The sequence below is a fragment of the Oxyura jamaicensis genome, chromosome 1, assembly GCF_011077185.1.
Source record: "Oxyura jamaicensis isolate SHBP4307 breed ruddy duck chromosome 1, BPBGC_Ojam_1.0, whole genome shotgun sequence".
Classification (NCBI taxonomy): Eukaryota; Metazoa; Chordata; class Aves; order Anseriformes; family Anatidae; genus Oxyura; species Oxyura jamaicensis.
In genome coordinates, this window is record NC_048893.1 from 55,439,045 (window position 1) to 55,458,975 (window position 19,931).

Consider the following 19,931-nt stretch of genomic DNA (forward strand, 5'->3'; position numbering starts at 1 on the left):
AGGTTTTGAACTTTCTGTCGTGTGAGATGCTATAGTGTTGGGCTGAACTAGGAAAAGAAAGCAGTTATACTACTGGTTATTCCAAATCCAAGGCTTGCTATTTAAAGATTTATGCTCCAAGAATAAGGGGTAGCTTGCAAAAGTAATCTTCCACCAAACAAAAGCATGAATCCTCTTGTGTGAAGCAATTAAGCTCTTTTCTCTTCAGTCCACTTCTAGTCCCAGTCACTCAGCTTTCACACTGCCACTCCTACCATGATCATTTATTTTGCTTTTACTGTCTGCAACCTTTTCTAGCCCCTTGTCTCACATTTTGCCACTGGAATCAGTTTCTCTTTTACAGACGTCTCACAGAACCCAGGGCTCTCTGGCTGTTTATTCGCAGCTAGTCCCAGACCCTGCACTCCTCTGCCTTGTTCTCAGTATCCATGGGAACATCATCATTGTCCCATGGTGCAAGAGAGATTCAGCGACCACCTTCACTGTAGAGATTCACTCTTCGTCTCCTGCGTGAGAGAGTGCCCTGCCTTCCTACATGATGCAGGCTTTGAGAATAGGCTTTTCTACATTTATTCTGTATTCTCGTGTCCATCCTCTAAGCTGAAAAAAAACTCTTCCTTTGCCAGGATCTGAAAAGACAAGAGCTTTTTTTTCTAAACTTTTGGCGGGCAGAACTAAAGCCGCTGAAGGCAGCTTCCCAGCCACTGCTTGTCCTCCCCCCAGCTGGCTGCACTTACTCACATGCTTCTTCCTCACTGTGGCACCACAATCCCACCCTGCAGTGTCAGGGAGATGCTCAAGGGCAAAACCAGTAAGTAGCTTCTTCTGGGGATACCAAAGCACTGGTCTCAGCCATTAGCTCTGAGGCCCCAGTAAGTGCTATTCCTCAAGTCAAGTCTGGGGAAAGATGAGCCATAAAAGAGATTGGTTCCTTCTTCGTGTGCTCTGCAAACTGTATGAAGAAGGAACATGCCTGAAGCTCCTGACCCCCACAGGCCCCACAGCTGTTCAGTGAATCAGTGGAGACATGGAGTCCTGGTCATAGGAAGCTGACAAACCCTTACTGAGGACCTGTGCCTGCTTCTGGGCTGCTTTCTACATGGCAAGTCCAGCAGAATGGAGGAGTTAAAGCTTTCCAAGATTTGTATTCGTTTGCTGTTTCTCAGCAGGGGGTCACTGCTTGCTTCGCCCCCATTGACACCAGGGAGGTCCATAAATCAGCCGCACAGTGATAGCGCAGCCCTCCCAATGCTCATTATGCATCTCGCTGCTGGAGGAAAGCACCACCTTTGGTGCCAAGTACATTAGGGAACACGCCTGGGTATTAAAATACTCCATGGGAGGGAATCACAACATTTCCAAACATTGGCCTCTTGCATCACAAAAGCAGAGCATGTGCCTCGCCATGTCTAGAGCAAGGACAAAAGCCCAAGGCCAACAAACAAAATGAACAGCTCTAAAACAACAAGGCGGCTCTGGGTTCTGTATACAGTGTTTGTTGCCACAATCTGGCCCAGACTTACCATCTCCAATTTCCTTGCCAGAATGATGGAAATATAAATATGGGCTATAAACCCAGCTCGTATATCCGAAGGATTGAAATTATAGTCTCTTAGCAAGGAAAATGTTCGAGGGTAGTGAGGTAATGGGACCTGGTTACAGAGCTCATTTCTCTGAAAAACTTTAATACAGCATGGAAATTTTTCCAATGTCCTTGATGCAACCTTTGTTAAAGTGTAAAATAATCCCCCATTTCAGTGGAAAAGCCCCTTCTGTGCCTTCAAGAATGAACTGCTGAGCTCCTTTTTGGAAACAGTTTCTTTCCAACTGCTGTTTCCAGAGATTTCTGAAGGGCTCCAAAGGCACAGAATCACCAAGGAATGAGATCTGGCTGTTTGAGAGCTAACCCGTCGCCTCTTGGCTTACCTAGAAAGGGCCTCACTTTTCTGTCAGTTTGCTGAGAGCTGCTGCTGTTGAACCATAGGAGTCCCGGCTCCAGTCTTGCTAAATAATATCCTGGAAGTCCATGCCATGAGTCACAGAGCTGGATGAGGGGCTCTGCTCATTTGATTAATTACATTACCATGCCTGTCCTTTATTTGTTGACTCATTGCCATAAGAGCCCGGGATGTGCTGCGTATGTAGTAAACTGATTAAAGGGGGAATGTATGTAAATGCATGGATGCGTACGATAGCTTTTTGAAATCCCTCATGATCTTCCCACCCACTGGGCATTGCTTCAATATCGAGTTCAATCGTCAGGAAACAAATTTGCTCCCTCATCTGCGTAGCACATTGCAATGAGCTTGCCAAATACAGCCAAGCTTTCTGAAAGAAAAGAGAATCCCCCCACCAGTGAATTTATGACCCTTGGCTCCCACGTGTGTCTTGTTCTTGTGCATGCCTCAGTGACATGGAAACTGTAGAAAATCTGTTTGGCCTCTTTCTACACTCTCATACTTGCAACTATGTTGGAATTTTCCTTCTTTTTTTTTTTTTTTTAATGACTATGGTTTTTTGTTTGCTTTCTTACCTTCTAACGCAAGCAACACATGAGGAGAGGCCCAAAGACAAGTAACATGTGTTAATGAAAATAAAAGGAGAAAGGTAGAGAAGAAACAGGGAGAGGCTGAAAGTCCTGCTGAGTGTGGAAAGTAAAATGTCACTCCCCATGTCTCTTCCAGGTCCTTCAAGCCTGATTTTGTCCTGATCCGGCAGCATGCCTACAGCATGGCACTAGGAGAAGACTTCCGCAGCCTCATCATCGGCCTCCAGTATGGTGGCATCCACACTGTCAACTCCCTCTACTCTATCTACAACTTCTGCAGCAAGCCCTGGGTGGTAAGTGATGACCCAGCTCCACTGCATGCCAAGGCTGCAAAGCAGATAACTGATACTGATAGAACACCAAACTCAGCTTCCAGAGTTCTTTCATGGGAATTCACCTTTCTAGGTTAAAACCACAGTCTAATCCACCTTAGGAATTCAGCTGGGAAATCTTGGGGGAAAAAAAACAAACAAACAAAAACCTATGAACATTGCTTCTTTATCAGCCTCTAGTAATCTCAAGGTGTTATTTCCTCTCACTGAGTAGGATGTGTTTCACCTCTCCCAGTCTATTGTGTCACAAACAGTAGTACAGTGTAAGGCAGAATAGATGAATAGTAAGAGATTAATAATAGCAGATCAGCAGCATGTCCATGTTCTGACCGAAAAGAAAAAAAAAAAGAAACAACTACCTTAAATGAAATATTAACCTTCACTGTTTTAGAGGGTATCTGAACTATGCTGCTAGGATCTTCTATTAGATACATGCTTGTGATAGCCAGCTGCCCCATCCTAAGACTATGATTATCCATTCCTTGCAGAAGTGCAATAGTTTGGGTATGTCATTCTAATGTATCTTGTGCCCTCTTCCTACTTCTGAGTGGTGCTTTGTTGCAAGAATATCATCTGCAAAGAAAGGCAAGAAAGGGAAAGAGATGGTCACTTCAACAACTAGGTCAAACAAACAAAAAATAAATGGCAAAGACATTGGAAAGAGACAGAAGAAAACAGGAAAAGGTATAGCGTTCATCAGCAGTTTCAGAAGGAAGGACAAGTTTATCTATCATGAGGTGTTGGTTCTTTTAGCTTGAAAGACTGTACCTTGGAAACACCCTGAGCTCCTGGGGATCACACAAGACAGTGTTTTGATATTTGCACTGGGAGCTTCCTTCACCTGTTCTTTAAATTTTGTCAAGTTCACCTTTTAATCTCAGGAAACATGAAAAAATATAGCATTGGCTTTTCTCAGCCCCGAATCAAAGTTTACAGTAACCCCCAAGACCTGTTAAGACCAACTCTAAGTCATCAGGAACTGAAGGAGCAGGAGAGCCTGAGGAATGAGGCTGGCAGGAAGGAGTCAGATGCTGATACTTTTCTGGAGTCTACATCTGGGTCTCCAAGCAGTTTCTTTTCAAAATGCCCTCACTGATCACTGACACGCCCAGAATGGAAAAATTCCACTGCATTCTTCTAGGTGTAAAGCAGGGAACTACAAGGTATATGGATGTGCCAAGGAGACTTTCCAATATATTCTTCCATGGAATATTTAAGATACGTTTTTTAGGGATTGCCCCTACTCATTGCACAAATATAGTTTGGGTGGAGTCAACAATCAACTTTTTCAGTTGTTGTTTCCATGCAATAAATATCCTTCAGTGTGCTGATTTGTAGTTCAAATCCAGCTGAGGTCTGTAGTGATTCAGGCTTTATTACCATGACTATGCAGTGTTGGATTAACACATCTATTACCAAAAATGTTCCAGTGTTATAGATAGCCTTCACGGTTTTCAGCCCTTTTATGACATTTGGGGTTTTAACTGAGACCAAAGATAGATTCCTGTCTTTTCCAAAAATCTTGCTGTGCAGCAATGCTCCAGGTAACCCAGATCCTCTCCTCCAGGAAAAAATAATAATAATAAAAAAAAATCTCATTTTTCCATTACTCTACATGTGGATGATGCATATTTGCCCTCAGTTGTCATTTGAGTGATAAGGGTTGCTGGGAATGGAAAAGAGAGGAAGAGAGGGATCAGTGGAAGGTTCAATACAACCCTTTGGCATTGTTTTCTACAGTTAGCCTGACACACTATGAGCATGTTGACCCCAACGACCAGACAAAAAGCCTCTGCACTTATGCTGGTTTTTGCCGAGGAAGGCAGTCATGTGGTCTATTCCATCCGATTTGGGGTTTGAGTCTGTCAGGGTTTAGCTGACATTTTTCAACTCATGCCTTGTAATTATACTTGTGATGGTGTGCAGGGACCTCAAGATGTAACAGGCCTATTTTTAGGAGTCTAAAATAAAAGAAAACAAACAAATTCAGCACACTGAGGAAAAAAGAGAGAAAAAAAATAAAAATAAAGCAGGGCTGGCAAGGCAGTGTGGGATAAATTGGCTCTGCCAGTAACTCAGCTCTAGATATTCAGGGTCTGGTTGTGCCATGCTTTTCTCATGGAAAATACAGCTGGCTCACCCAACTGTCCCAGAGAAGTCAAGGAAACCACTTGCAAACACTTAGAACAGGTTTACAGAGTGCCTCCTTTTCCTATTGCTCCCCAACAGACATCACCCCCAAAGACAAATAATTGTAATGCACTGAGTAACCTAAGATTTAAATGGGGTCTGAGCTGGCATTTGGCACTGCTGAAGTTTTATCTGGTCAAAGTTAGCTCAGGTAGAGATTGTACTGGGGCATTTGAGAGCAGGAAGCCTCACTGGCAGGAGAATCAGAAGATTTTGTGATAGCTGGGAAGTGATGAGAGGCACAGAGCATTTCAGTGCATGTTCCATTTTGATTGCAAAACAGGCATCTTGAAACAAGGCATCTGCTTAACAAAGATTATTGGAAACTTTTTGGACATACAAAATGGTTGAGATACATGAAGAAATGAAATTATATCCCCTGGGAAAATGTGCTTTTCACTCTCCCTTTTTTTTTCCCAAAAATGGTTCCATTTCATAGAAATGTTTATGATTTTGTGGAGGGGGATGGAAGGAAAACTGTTTTTCCTTGGCAATTTTCAGCGATGTTTTCTCAGCGACTGTAATTACAATCAGCTGAGTTTGGGCTTGAGTTTACTCAAACATGCAGCTCCACTTTTTAATGATATTTGCCAGGTTTCCATTACTACAAATTTCTCCAAAGGTTAAAATTTGCATTAAACACAAGCACAGTTTAAAATAGACATTTCTGAAAGAAAAACAGACATATGCAGGGGGATTTCACACACTGAGAAACATCTACGCAATCTACGTTTCAAGATGATCACAGAATTATTGAGAAATAATGCTACAAACATGCTAAACATAGTGCTTCAATCTTTAAAAAAGAAAGTTTGTTGTAAAAGTCACAATACAAAATACAATGGGAACAATGCTGGGAGTAGTACTCATATTACATGCAGAAATGTCCATAACTGTAAGACAACTTTGCATCTGTGAGACTGCAGGTAATAAGAAGTCTTAAAGACAGTCATCTACATAATCGAAGGAAACTGCCAGCTACACTGTTATGGACTGTCAAGAGATTGAGGCTCCCTGGTGACCTAGATAGACACTTGAAAACAATACAAAAGGTCTTAAGATGCTCTGAATGGATCTTTTTTCTCTGGAAAGATTCCCTGCAACTCACTCTGATATCCTAGCAGCCAGGCAAGGCTTACATGTTCCAGGTGTCTCAAACCCAGATTGTGCCATGTTGCCTTGCCCTGTGCCTTGCTCTGCAGTCTGGATGCAATCTCAGTAAAACCAGTGGAGCCACAGAAAGTAAGAATTGACACCAAAATGTGGAAGGGACAGTTATCTCTAGCTGAGGTGCTGACTGTAACATTCCTACCCATCTAAAATGCACTGGGAGTAGTGACTTGAGCTCTGCTATCAGGTATCTGAGAGGTTCTGTAGCATTCGACATGGGTGTCTCTTTGCCAGGATCTCCTGTCCTTAATAAATGCCAAGAAAAGAAAAGAAAAGAAAAGAAAATAAAAGAAAAAAAAAGAGAAAAAAAAAAAAAAAAAGAAAGAAAGAAAGAAAAAAAGAACGAAAGAAAGAAAGAAAGAAAGAAAGAAAGAAAGAAAGAAAGAAAGAAAGAAAGAAAGAAAGAAAGAAAGAAAGAAAGAAAGAAAGAAAGAAAGAAAGAAAGAAAGAAAGAAAGAAAAGAAAGAATGGAATTGATCTATGAGGGTCAGTACCGAGGTCAGAACATTTTTACATTGGTCCAGTGAGGAAGCTCCCAGGTGGCTGAAGCTCTCACCTGTCCATCCGAAATGCTTGCCATTTCAGCAACAAAGAGCTGTGCACTTCAAAAGGAAGCCCAAGGTACAAGTTGGAATGCTGTGCCATTGTTCCAGTTACTTTGATTGAGCTGTTTTCCTAGAGTAACACGGATGTCACCCCAACATCACAGTGTCCATGGTTTGCCAAGGGCTGCGTGCACACACAGCAAGGGACATATGCTGCTCTCAGCCTGGCTGTTTTTCTCCTTCTTCTTGTCTCTGTCTCATTCTGCTTAAATTTTGAGTCCTGTTTGCTCACTTTGCTAGTCAAAACAGGGCTTTGTTTTTCTTCTCTAGGATGTGCAGGACTAGCGCAAGTAGTTAAGAGAAGCAAGCTGTCCTCCTTCCCCAGCATAAATACCCTTCTTGCCAACAATAATTATTCTACACAGGGAGTTTTTCTCTTATCTACTGATGCAAGTGAGGGGGTGGTGGTGTTAGTGAAGGGATATGCCAGCTCTTGATAATTCCTGGGTTTTCTTAAATGCCACATTTTGACCTGTGAGATTAGCAACAGGATTCTTCACATTTGTTTGCAAATCTGCTGGCAGCTGCCCCTTCAACATGTAGCCTGGGTCTGGCATACGTCCTGCAGCCTTTTTTTTTTTTTTTTTTTTTTTTTTGTGTGTGTGTGTGTGTGTGTGTGTGTGCTGGCTGCATTTTTTTCACACACATATTACACCTTAACCTCCCAAAGGGGTATTTCTTCTTACCCACCAAGTCAAGCTTCAATTTCTTGAACAGAAATGCTTTTGCTTAGACCAGCCCAGGAAATGGGACAGGAGCCCTAATACGGGTACTCAACGAAATCTCTTCTCAGCAGCTCTCATTTTTTCTGCAGCGTAACCTTGAGGTTGCATTGTGGTACATTCTCTGCCTTCAGCCATTTCTCAGAAGTGCTCAGAGCATGTAAGATTATGCAGCCTGTACTACTGGGATGAAAGGAAGCTTTCATTCCTCTCCCTTGTTCCCCAGATGTCCTCAGGTGATACAGGTGACACAAAGATCACCTGCAAGATGTCTGCATTCCCACCTTTACTGGGAAACTTGAAGGAACTTGTGGTAAGGACTTACAGTGAGATTTGGCCATGACTGGAGGCCTTTTGGTAATTTAACTCAATCTTACCAAATTTCAGAGGACTTGGGTACTTGATTCAGTTTCTAAGTCATTTTGCAAATACGACATCAATGGGGAGTGAGTTCAGACATGTCTCCCAGCTCAGCAGGAGCCACGATTCTCACTGCTTTGGACCACTTTGTTCTCTCAACATTCACGAAAATAATTGAGCTATGTTATTCAGCTCTGTTTCCCTTTCTGCAAGACTGCTGGTCTTACCACTTCACCAGCAGCACTGCTGGTTCTGCCTTGACCGTGGTAACAGGGCTGTTCCTCTTCAGAGGGGAAGGGGGATACCTAGATGTGTGATTGTGAAGAATCTAATGGAAAGTTTCTGTCATATGTGCCACCTCATACCCTCTTTTATATACTAACCCTGTTTTGGTGACTTTTTCTACCATGGTATCTCAGAGTATCAAGGTTCTGTCTTACACAGAGGTTTGGTTGTTAGGTTTTTTTTTGTTTGTTTTTTCCATCTGATCAATGACAGGTTACATAGGGAGGCTGCAGACAGTGTATGGAATAGTCTGAAAATTCACAAGTGGCCAAAGTGGAGCTCACTATACTACACTTCTGTTGGGGTTTTGGAACATAACCAGAAATCAAAACTCACTCCTATCACAGGGGGCTTTAGGTCTGTATGGGCACAATCCTGACTGATAAAACAGTTTGTAACAGTGGTGATAATGGTGATGTTCATGCTGACAGGCTGGGGCAACAGCAACATGAGACATGTCGATGGGCTGTGAGGAGCAGATGATCTCCCCTTTCTCCTGCCCTGCTTGGGTGGATGTTGGGAGACCCTCAGCTCATAATAAATACCAGTTATGACTGGCTTATGATAAGCTTGTGCTTCCTTGGTCTAGCACTCAAAGGAGGTTTTCCTCTAGTCACATTTCTCCCGTAACAATTCTTCCCTTCAGCACAATGGGTAAAGGTACCTTGCTTTGCTTTGGCCATGGGGCAAAGATGCAAGGGAGTGCTTGGGTTTCTTTTGCCTCTGCTCAGGAGTGGTGGCACTGATTTCCTGCCTGGTCGCTCCTCTGAGCCCTATCTTCTGAGCCTTATCCTCTGCCAAGAAGGGCAATAAGTAAAACTTACTCATAGCAGATCTGTAACTAAATCCAAACCGATCCCCTTCTGGCTCTTGAACCCCTCCTCTTAGTCCAACATTTGTGTATACTGTTCAGCTTGGCCCTGGGTAATTACAGCGAGTACTTTATTTATTTGCTCCTCTCAGTTCTCTCACCTCCTTCACCAGTATCAGAATGTTTTGCAAGAACTTACCTGTTACACAATAAGCCACTGACATCCTCTGTGTCTGTTTTTTTGTCCCCTTCTATCCACCCCAAGTTTTCTCAGCTCATTAAAATCTTCAACTCGCTGGGTCCTGAGAAATTCCCCCTCGTGGAACAAACTTTCTTCCCAAGCCATAAGCAGATGGTGAGTACCCGTGTTTTCTTCTGACTCTAGCATGGGTGGGGGAGAAGAAATGAACGTGAGTTGTTTACAATACATTGAAGATTTGGGACATGGGCAGAAAGAGATGTTTGTTTCACAACATCAGTTTGCTTGGCCTGTCATGTCATTGCCATCCATGAAATGTGTATCGGCCTGACTAGGTACTCTGAGAAAACTGGAGTTCTCATAAAAGAAGTTGTTTCAGCTTGTAATGTTTCCTTTGCCCAGTGGCTCTGGGGCTCTAGTCTTCCTGTCAACACCTAAATACCCTGTGTTCTGCGTGGCTACTGGGCACCATCCCAACCTCTTAGGGCACCTTCCAAAGAGGTATGCACAAGTGCCCGCTGCATTTGGCCTTGGTCCTGGAGAACATGGCTGAGTGGCTTTATTTAAAAGTGTTGATGTCTCATTTCCTTTGGGTTACAAGGATGACTAGTTATTGGCAAATTTTTCCTCCCAACTTACATTGGTGAAGTAGTGGCTCTTCTTACCTGGCTGGAGTTTTCCTGAGACCCTCTGTGTGTGAACCATGACCCCAGGTGCAAGCCACCAGCTGGCTGAGTTAATTTCCCTTTGACTGAGAATTCAAGCATTGTTTGCAGCCTGGAGGTTAAGGGTGTTGCAATGTCAAACTGGAGCTAGAAGACATTTAAATTCATCTATTCACACAGATTCCTTGCTACGCTGTGGGCCAACCACAATGTGTAATAAGGTGTGGGTACCTGGTGGCAGAAATTAGTGCTGAGTGGGAGCTTCAAAGTGCTAAAAGAAACCTCATTTAGATTCTTGTAAAAGATCACACTGGTGCATACTAGGTACCTGAATGCCTTGAAATGCCCCTGCTTTAGCTCTGTGTTCCAATTCTCTGTTCCTGTAACTGTCCTGAGGGGACAACAGCACTTCCATACCTCACAGGCATATCGTGCAGGTAAGTGCAGTCATACTGTGAAACACTCGAGTAATGCAGTGGTAAGAGCTGTATTAGCGTTTAAGACCAATAAAAAATGCTCAATACATTGAGCAAGAGTTGGTTATAGATTTTTTAAGACAAAATAGTTCTTAAATCCGGTTGCATTTAATCACCACTGATTTATAAAGAGGGATTTGTGATATGAGTAATGCCTCAGGACAGTTTTGACTTCAGCTGACTATCACTTCAGGAATGGTATTTTTGGAAGATTTGATTAGGCTTTTCATTACAAATATGTTACTTGGCAATTTAGCATTATTTTTATTTCTGGAAATCTGACTCCTCCGCATGTAAACACATTTGTTACTGCTATAGTAGTTTGGTTTAGCAAAGCACTGATCTTAATTTCATGTATTTGTCATCTTTATAACTTATCACCTACTTGCAGATGCTATTGCTTACTTCCTAAAGAATACAGGAACCTTTTTAAACTGCAGATAATCTCATCTGAACACACACTATTGTTGACATGCAAGCTTAAGTAATCTGATTTAAATCAGTCACTTTCCAAACATTTACAGAGGCAACAATCCGCCTTGGCAAATTAAGACCTGCCCTTCCCAGGTGGGGGGTCTGCCCTTCTCTTCTGCCTGGAGCAAAAGAAATGAGTCTGTGTAACTTCCTAAGATCTTTCTAGATGCATTTTCACAGTATCCTGGGCTGATAGGATGAGTGAGTATAATGGGCTGAGAGGGTAAGTGCTTATGCCAAGCAAGCTGTGTTGCAGCCATCACTCCATCAAATGCTTGTGAAACTTGCCCACTCTGCATCAGCTTCTCAGTGTATCAGGAATCATAATGATATCCCCTCTCCATTCTTTCCTTTCCTTTCCTGGAGGTTTTTTCTAGCTATTCCAGTTAGCACTGGCACTTTGGTGGCTGACCCCCCTGGAAGTGTTAATAACTAGAGTAATGGTGTTTCTTCTTTGCAATGTGAGATACTTCAAGCAATGAAATTCTCACATAAAAGACCCTCATCCCTCTATGTCTAAAGCTTTCCAAAGCTTACTTTCTAAACCTTTGGATGAAACACAGAACAGATATAGAAGTCTGTTTCATTCTTTCCTCCTTGTGGAGAACAGTGACTGTCCTAAAGTAAAAGTGACGTAAAGGAAATTTCTAACAGCTGTTTTGGAGGCCCTATTTGTGAGCATTTTAATTTAGTTGAAAATGCTTTCTCTGAAGCTTCCTTCTCATTTCAATGGGGCATTTTTACCCAGCCTTAAGCAGTAAACCTAAATAAAGGATACAAGGTTCTGACATTTCACAGCAGAAAAGATCTGAATGATGAATCTCCATTTTCTTTGCTACGGGCATGTACCTTTCGACCGTTTCCCGTTACTAGAAATAAAAGCAAATCTGCCAACTGTTCGTCTAAGGCCCTACTGGTGCTGCTACATGACAACCATAATGACTGCCTTGCTCCGTAGTGACCCCCTATGGCCAATTAACAAGTGGGATTCATTAACTTCAAAAGGGATTTTTCACCTCTCCTGGGCTTATGACCCCAATGACAAGTCTTCAAGTGATCAAACTCTTCGAAAGAGGGAGGGACTACTGGATGTTGTCTTTGCCAAAGAGCAAGAATTGCCAGAGGTGGAATGTCTACTTTGGGCCCTATAAATGGTATCAAGAAAGGGAAGGAAATGAATAAATCCACTTGCAAATCCATTTGTGTATATTTGAAGTGGACAGAAACTAACATAAGTGAAGCAGAGACAGAATGTCTGTGATAGAAATAAAACCACTTTACTGTTTAGAATAAAAGGACACTATAAAAAGTGAACATTATGCAACATTACCTTAAAAGACAATATACATTCACTGAATATAAAATTTATAAATAACATGGAGGAAAACTGTAAACAGTGCTAGAAAATTTAGCAACAAATACATTCCTTCTGGACAAGATTTTTCACGCAGGTTTGGTTCCTTCCCCAAATTTCCATGACTATCAGGAACAGCAGAGTGGCTCTATGAAGGAAAGACTTTGTCAGAAAGAATGAGAAACCAGTACAGGCAAAGCAGCAGCATTTAGTGGGTTGTTAAGCTTTTTGTGAAGACTGCTAGCTCCAAAAGATACTTATTAAAAAAAAAAAAAAAAAAAAAAAAGGTTTTGCAAAATTTTTGCCCTGCCCTTCTAAGCTAGAAAAGACATTATAAATATTTTTTTCAAAGACATCTGAAAGAATGGAGGCTTGTTCCCATCGAGGCTTTTACTTCAAGAGTCCTTACTGTGAAAAACACCAGTGTGTTTGCCATCAATCACCCCAAGGTAGCACTTTGCGCCAGCCAGTATGAATGGGATCTGGTGATACGTTTAGGTTTTCAAACAGTCCTATCTAAAGGATCTTGCAGCTTTTCGAAACAGGAGTTTAGGCCTAAAATTGTGGTTTTGTTGCATGAAAGGGAGGGGGAAGCCTCCCACAGAGGGGAGAGCACTATGTCTCAGCAATTCCAGGAGAACTTTATTCAATGTACTCCAAGCACAGATCTCCTCCTGCTCTCTCCAATTTTGGAAAAGAAAAATCAAATCCAATCATTCCCAACCTTTTAATATATATATATACATATATATATATTGTGATTCTAAAGGGGAAAGCACTCTCAAGCAAACAAGGAAATTGTCTATAAATAAGAAAACAAAAGGCACCAGCCAGAAATGACCTATGCCCTTTTAAAATTACCTAATAATGCTGATGTACGTGAAGTATAGGGGGGGAAAATAAAGACTCATCACCTTTAGCCCAAAGGACATGTTCACATGAGATGTGCCATTGACAGTTCCCTCTAACGTTTGGTTTCAGTGTGAAGTGAGAAGCATGGGAGAGGTGATGTGTGCTGCTGCAAGCCACTGTATGTTCCAGAGCCTAATATTTTGGGGAGACTGTCATACCTGTCTCCTCACATCCCCATCCCTGGCATGTCCACATCCTGCATGGCCTGTTCTAATGAGGGAGAGTTTTGTCCACTGGCAAGCAGAAGTGACTTAGCAGGACAGGAGAAAGGAGAGAGTAGACAGAAAAGGAAGAAGTCTTTGAGTCTGGTTTAGAGCCTTTTCAATCAATTTAATGGCTCCCTCCTGCTTCAAGGGAACCTTCAGTCAGGTTCTTAATGCAAGCACAAGCTAAAATTTAGCCCAAGAAATACATGTCCCTGATAGCATGCACAGAAACATAATTAAGAAGCTTCCCAAAAGAAATGTATTTTTACTGGATTCTTCCCCCTCCTTTTGGCTCCACATTTTTAAAAGCCTTAAGAACTGTTTCTTTAGACAGCAAGGGAAGAGATTTGGTACCAAACCCCCACCCTTGCTGGTCTAGCTATCTGCATCTCAGTAATATTTTACCGTCTACAATATAAAATGGGTATTCACTTCATTTTCTGGTAATGTGGTTGCTGTTTTGCTGTTTACAAAGCACATAGCTACATTATATCCTACTTAGGGACACAAGTCCTCATAGCATTAGGATGAAAATATTTTCACAATAATTTGAGTGCAATACTGTGATGTCTCAGCTAGCTAAATGAATCAGTGACAGGTAAAATATGCAGAGCTGCAACTAAATGAAAATTCAAATTGACACTTCACTGCATCGAGGGGCACTCTCACTTAGCCTCCGAAGCCGTGAAAAGTGGCTGCAGCTCAAAGAGACGTCCGCTTGGCAAAGTCGCCTTGAGCCTGAGGAGGACCATCTCCAGCGATGCTGACTCCACATAATGCAGACGGTGAGGGTGGAACCATCACCACTGGTGAGGCTGGCTCCACTCTGCCCTTGGTGACCCTCTGAGAATTTGTCAGCGGTGCACAGCTCAAACAGAGATTGCCCCTGTGTCCAAAGCCAAACGCCGCGTTCTGCCAAAAGGGGCAACATCCTTGACCCCCCACGCGATCCTATGATGGGTGCTGTGAAGCGCCCTACTCTCCCTCTCATCTCCAACCTATAATTTAGGAGTAGTCACAGGGAAGAGGATTTTTGGAAAGTGTTCCAAGCCTGAATCACAGGAAAATCCAACAGACTCGCAGTGTGTGTTGTTCTGTATTGCCACTCAGAGCTGCTGGAAAACAAAAAATATGCAGCAAACCTAGGCACCTCCTGCGTTAACTCTTTGAAAATGCCCTTTAAAGCTTATCTTAAAAATGAAGCTACAAACTTTTTGCTGCGACAATTCATCTAGGGAATGGGACGTTTCAAGGCATGTACATCTGCCAGAGCTCTGGTAGCACAGAAGGACCATAAAAATTCATCAGGACCCACCTCAGACACCCACTCCTTCCCATTTAGCAAAGAGGCCCCAAACAACTCCAGTAGTTGAGAAGGTCACTGACTATAAAATGCTGTTTTGCCCCAGGCTGGAATCACTGCAACACTTTTTCCTGCTGGTGGCAGCTCTGCTTTCTAAGTGGAATGAGTTGAAGATATATGGAAACTTAAGATAAATAATCATAATAATACAAAAATGAAGTTAAGCATAATCTCCCTGCCCAAGCCCTCCCCGTCCAAAACTCAGTCACCCATTTTGCCAGCACCCCTTCTTCACCATCATTAAAACTTAAAATACTTTTATTTGATAAGAAAAATTATATTATAGTTTTCTTAATAAAAAAAAAAAAATAGAACGAAAAAAAACTTCTCCAGTCGACAGCAAAGCACAAGACAGTAAGGCTCCTCCTCCCACATCACTGCAGGACACAGTAATGAGCACATGCACAGAGCTATGCTTAACAATGCCTAGAGGGGAAACAGCACTTGACACAGAAGGAATCCTCTGGGCAGCTGAAATTTTATGATCCCAGCCAGCACTTATTAGAAGACCACTTTTCCTTGCCTAGCCCCCCCACACACTTCCTTCCACTATATAAACAAATGTGCCTAGTATAGCTGCAGGGGAGGAACCGTGGTGCTAGGGTACAGAGGAAACAATGACTGTAGCCACTACTGCAGATACACTGGAGCTTCAATATCTTAAAAACAACTCACTGACTCGGAATGTCAATATTTCTGTCTTTAAAACACAATCAAACCATTCTTTTGTTTACAACACCAAAAAAGTCCACGTCCTGTCAAAAATAGCTTATGTCATTATGTGTATATACATCTTAGTTCAGCAAAACACTATTTTGGCAATAGATTTTTCTTTATAGTAAGAGCTCTAGCAAGTCTCCCCTATCCCTCTCTCATGTGATTGATTTACAGTTGGTATTTTCGTATCCGTTTAGTTTAAGGTGTTTACAAGCTGTTTTTCCTGTTGAAGCAAAACTGCAAAGATCTCGGGGACCAATGCTGCTCAAAACAGGATGGCACAGCACTTCATCTGCTCTCCTGCAGATGGATTTACCTCCCTGTACGTAGGGGATGTGGCTTTTGTTTTTTAAACAATGAAAAGATGAAATATTCTCTCCTTTGTTCTGGGGAAAGCCAGAACTTTAAATGTGCTGTTCCATTCACACTGTGACTGAATTAGCTAGGACAGTCAGTCAGCAATGCTTTTACCAGATGATGTGGTCAGACACACCAGGTGAATTCTCCCACTGCTGGAGTCAATCACATTGCCAATCTCTCCCACAGAGGAGGATTTCTTTTGGACATTATTTTTTCCAAGGTTGAGGCTGGGTTTCTTTTCTGTTTGTTTCATTTGCCAATCTGATTAATGAAACCTGTTTTCCTTCAAATAGGTTTGTCTACATATTTTCAGCACTTGGTGCATGAGAAGGGGGTGGGGGAAGCCAGCGCATAGAAGAATACAGTGCCTAATTGGCATAGTTTTTAGATTTTTGTTTTCCTAAAAAAATAGAGATTATATTGCTACAGCTAATGATACATGTAAGAGAGCAAGAGCTCCATCATTTTTTTTTCTTCCATTTTTCCCTCTGGTGTGCAAAAGTAAGCTCCCAAATGTCATCTGATCAAAATGAGTGGTATCAAAAATGGAAAAGGTGATTACAACAAATTCAGTAAGGTAGCACAGACTTTTTTTCTTTCCTTTTTTTTTCTTTTTTTTTTCTTTTTTTTTTCTTTTTTTTTTTTCCTTAAGTGTTCGAAGTGCTAAAATTTGCAAGAAAACAGGCACTAATTTCATTGTCATCATCATGATCTGGTAAGAGTTAGTGTCCAAAGGAAGATCAGCCACAAGTAAGGGAGAGGGGAGATAAGGAAGGGATAGCGTGCTCAGGGATCTGTGGCATTGATGATCGTTTTATCTGGAGGTGCCCATCCTCTATACCAGCTGCAGTAACCTTCTACCCTCTGGATGCAGGCATAGTGCTTCGCTTGATATCCTGAGTGGCCGAAGTTGGAGAGCATGTCTGTCCAAATGCACTCATTCTTGGAGGTGGCAAAGCAGGGCAAGTAGTAGCAGGGCCTGATCTGTAATTATAAAGAGCAACCAGATAAGGTGATACGGAACACCAACATTATATAAAAAGCCTTTTTACTAGAAATAGGGGATTCAAAATTCCTCTCCCTAGAACCTTACTAACTCAAAATTCAGCCTCACTTTAGTAAGCACATAAGCATGTGCTTAACTTCACACATGCAGGTAACTCCAGAGTCAAAGGATCTTCTCAGGTGAAGGAAAGTTGAGCTTATGTTTATGTTTTTGCAGGCCTGGGTCCATGAACAAAATCTTTGTGCCACTGCTAGGATGTGAGTTTTAAACTATTCAAATTGTTTGCACAGGAAAAAAAAAAAAAGCTGTCCATATCTTGCCAAGACCTTGGTACCTGATTTCAATCATCTGGAAATGACTGTAATTGCCTAAAAGGCTTCTCCAACCCCAATTAACTCCAACACACAATTACAAAGGCATAGACCCTGTACCTTCATTTGATTATCTCTTCTCTGCTATCAGCTAAAGCTGAGCTGTTCTGTTTTCCCTGCAAAACTGTTATCCTCCATTTTCTTTCCTGGCTGTTCACTGACATCATTGGTATCAGCAGCCAGGGTGAACATAACTGTAGGGTTCTAATGTCTTAGTACCACCTAACTAGGAAACACAACATACCTTGCATCCACAGCCCAGGTGGTAACGATGATTGAGTCCTTTACGCTGGGACAGAGTCAGCCGGTCCCACTTCTCATACCAGTTGCACAGGCCAGTGTAAACCTTCCCTTCGTACACGCGGCCTTGAAAACAGAGACATGGTCACAAGTTAGCACTTCGCAGCTCAAGCGCTTTGCTCGTTTCCTGAGACCACTAATGCTCTCAATATGTTTGGCTTCAGTCGCTGTTCAACAACTGCTTTCTTTTTTATGAACTGGCTCAGGAATCGCTGGCCAGCAAGATTCCAGCACTTCTGCACGTTAGGAGTGTTGTGTCAGCTGTAAGCACCAGCAGCAACATTGCAGGTGAGTAATACTGTCAAGCTTGTCTCAACAACAGAGCAAAACTAAGTGAATTGACACCTTTGCAAGAAGCAAGGCTTGGCAACTGCCACGTCCTTAGCAGCTGTATGTATAGAATGGATGATGTTTTCATTATGAAGTGTATTGTCTTTTACCTGTAATCAGATACTGGTACTTGTTGACCTCCAGCTTCACTCCACAGAGACTCTCAGAGGCTTCTGTGTAGATATACTGAACATGAGGCATTATTTGGAAGCCCCTGTACATCTAGAGAAAGAATAAAAAAGCTTTAAGTCATCTTGAGATAAAAACTTTTCACTTCAGTTCTTTACAATCTATATTCCTAGACCATCATGGCAAGCAGTGAACTCTTAGTGGTTAGGATGAAGGAGTGACAGCACTAGCTGGACTCTGAGGGAAGTCCCCCACTGGATCTGCTCCCAGGACAGAATACCCACTGGTAACAAGACACTGCAACTCCACACAGCAACCACTTTTCCCACTCCCATTAGTTCCAGTGGCATGAAGTGAGCAATGCACTGATACTGCAAGCTCTGCCAACATCCTGAACATTTTTTTCCTTTACATAGCTTATAATCAGGGAGAAATTAGTTCAAGTTTTGATTCGTTCTCCTTCATGTGATTTAAACTATTTCTTCTGAACTAAGGGATTTTTCTTTTAAACAATGACCCTATTTTCCAGTGTCGTTGCTACAAGAATTTCAAGCTTTTGGTGCGTGATCTAAGTCATCATCCCAGATGCCTCCTTCTCAAACATCTAGCATGTGCTACTCCTGCTGACCTCAGCAAGGACTTCATGTTTCACTAACTAAATGAAAGCAGAAACAGAATTCCACCCCACCTCCTAAAATTAGCCTGGTACTGATGGGTGCCATAAAGAAAATACCATGTATACATAATTCCAGTATGCTTCTTCCCCTTTTTCATAACCGTTAAGTGGAAGCCATGATACAATTCAATTTAATTGAAATATGAAGTCATAGATATACTGGCAGTTGGAATCAATCAAGAATTAGCATGTCTCTCTATCTGAATTGAGTTTACTGCTGCAGTTTATGGTAACTCATACATGCTTTGAAGTCTGTGCACAACAAAGAAACAGCTATTGCATGTGTACATTGGACACAATAAAACATATCCTTTCTTTGAAATACTGAGGATGATTTTCCTCCAAATCTCATCTTTCAAATTTGGTTATCATTTCAAATTATTCGGTCTCTTTTTCCCCACCAACTCTATGAAATACCAACTTCTAAAAGTGGAAAAAAAAAGATTATCACTATTTCATATAATTTCCCAGCCTATCCTCTGTATCAGCTTTACTGATACAGAGCACATTCATATTCATTTTAACTATTAATAAGGTGAGGCATGAAACGAAAAAAAAAAAAAAAGAATCCTATAAAGTCCCAGAGCTACAGATTCCTGCTGCTGTGTTGCCTAAGTTGTAGTATTTTCCTCCATGATGTATTCTGTTCCTTGAAATCCCCTATTACCCTATTACCCCAAGGTATGCATCCCCACTTGCTCATTGTTCACTATCCACCCCCACTCCTCCACCTAGAAAACAACAACCCTTTTTTTTCCACAGAATTCATCCGTGCTGTTTTTTCTGGTGTTAGCAGCCTGCTTCAAACCACTATGAATTCAGTGAACAGATGTCTGTTGATCTAATGGATTTTATACTAGACCCAGATACTGCATATAAAAACAAAATACTAATAATTTTTCTATGCGCAGATGTCCAACAACCTTCTGGGCATCCAGGGAGTGCCTATAAGTTTTATTTTCCATCCTTAGTGACATTACCCTAATCAGCATGTTATGCAGTTATCATCACAGTTCAGTAACAGCACTGCTGTGTACAGTAAAAGACATTCCAGAGGGTTTGTATTTTCCAGCCTTCCCTCTACGCCCTGCAAATATGCAAGGAAAGCATTTTTTTTAATTAATCATGATCTGTGAGCTTCTGTTGACACAGTATGTTTGGAATAAAGCATCATGTCCTTAAGTGAGCAAAGTCTTACGCTGAATATGGAAGAACTGAACCTTGCCTCATCTCTACTTTATTCCTGCCATTTTGCTGGTATGGGATGACCTACTCAGATTTTCCAGTTACCCTCAAAACAGTTGAAGATCTAGATTCTGGCACAGGCATCCTACGTGTCCTTGGATGAGTTATTTAGTCTTCAGTGCACT

General features: G+C 41.9%; 2 protein-coding genes across 2 annotated transcripts in view; one reads left to right on the top strand and one right to left on the bottom strand.

The window, feature by feature from the left end:
- SYN3 (synapsin III) overlaps positions 1–19,931 on the top strand; it is a 199,969-nt gene that overhangs the window by 61,245 nt on the left and 118,793 nt on the right. The window contains exons 5-6 of the mRNA XM_035340631.1: positions 2,685–2,841; positions 9,289–9,378. Coding sequence (XP_035196522.1) covers positions 2,685–2,841; positions 9,289–9,378 — 247 coding nt within the window. The remainder of the gene's footprint in view (positions 1–2,684; positions 2,842–9,288; positions 9,379–19,931) is intronic.
- TIMP3 (TIMP metallopeptidase inhibitor 3) overlaps positions 15,505–19,931 on the bottom strand; it is a 32,939-nt gene continuing 28,512 nt past the window's right edge. The window contains exons 3-5 of the mRNA XM_035340664.1: positions 17,867–17,978; positions 17,371–17,492; positions 15,505–16,733 (exon numbers count right to left, since the gene is read on the bottom strand). Coding sequence (XP_035196555.1) covers positions 16,536–16,733; positions 17,371–17,492; positions 17,867–17,978 — 432 coding nt within the window. The 3' untranslated portion in view covers positions 15,505–16,535. The remainder of the gene's footprint in view (positions 16,734–17,370; positions 17,493–17,866; positions 17,979–19,931) is intronic.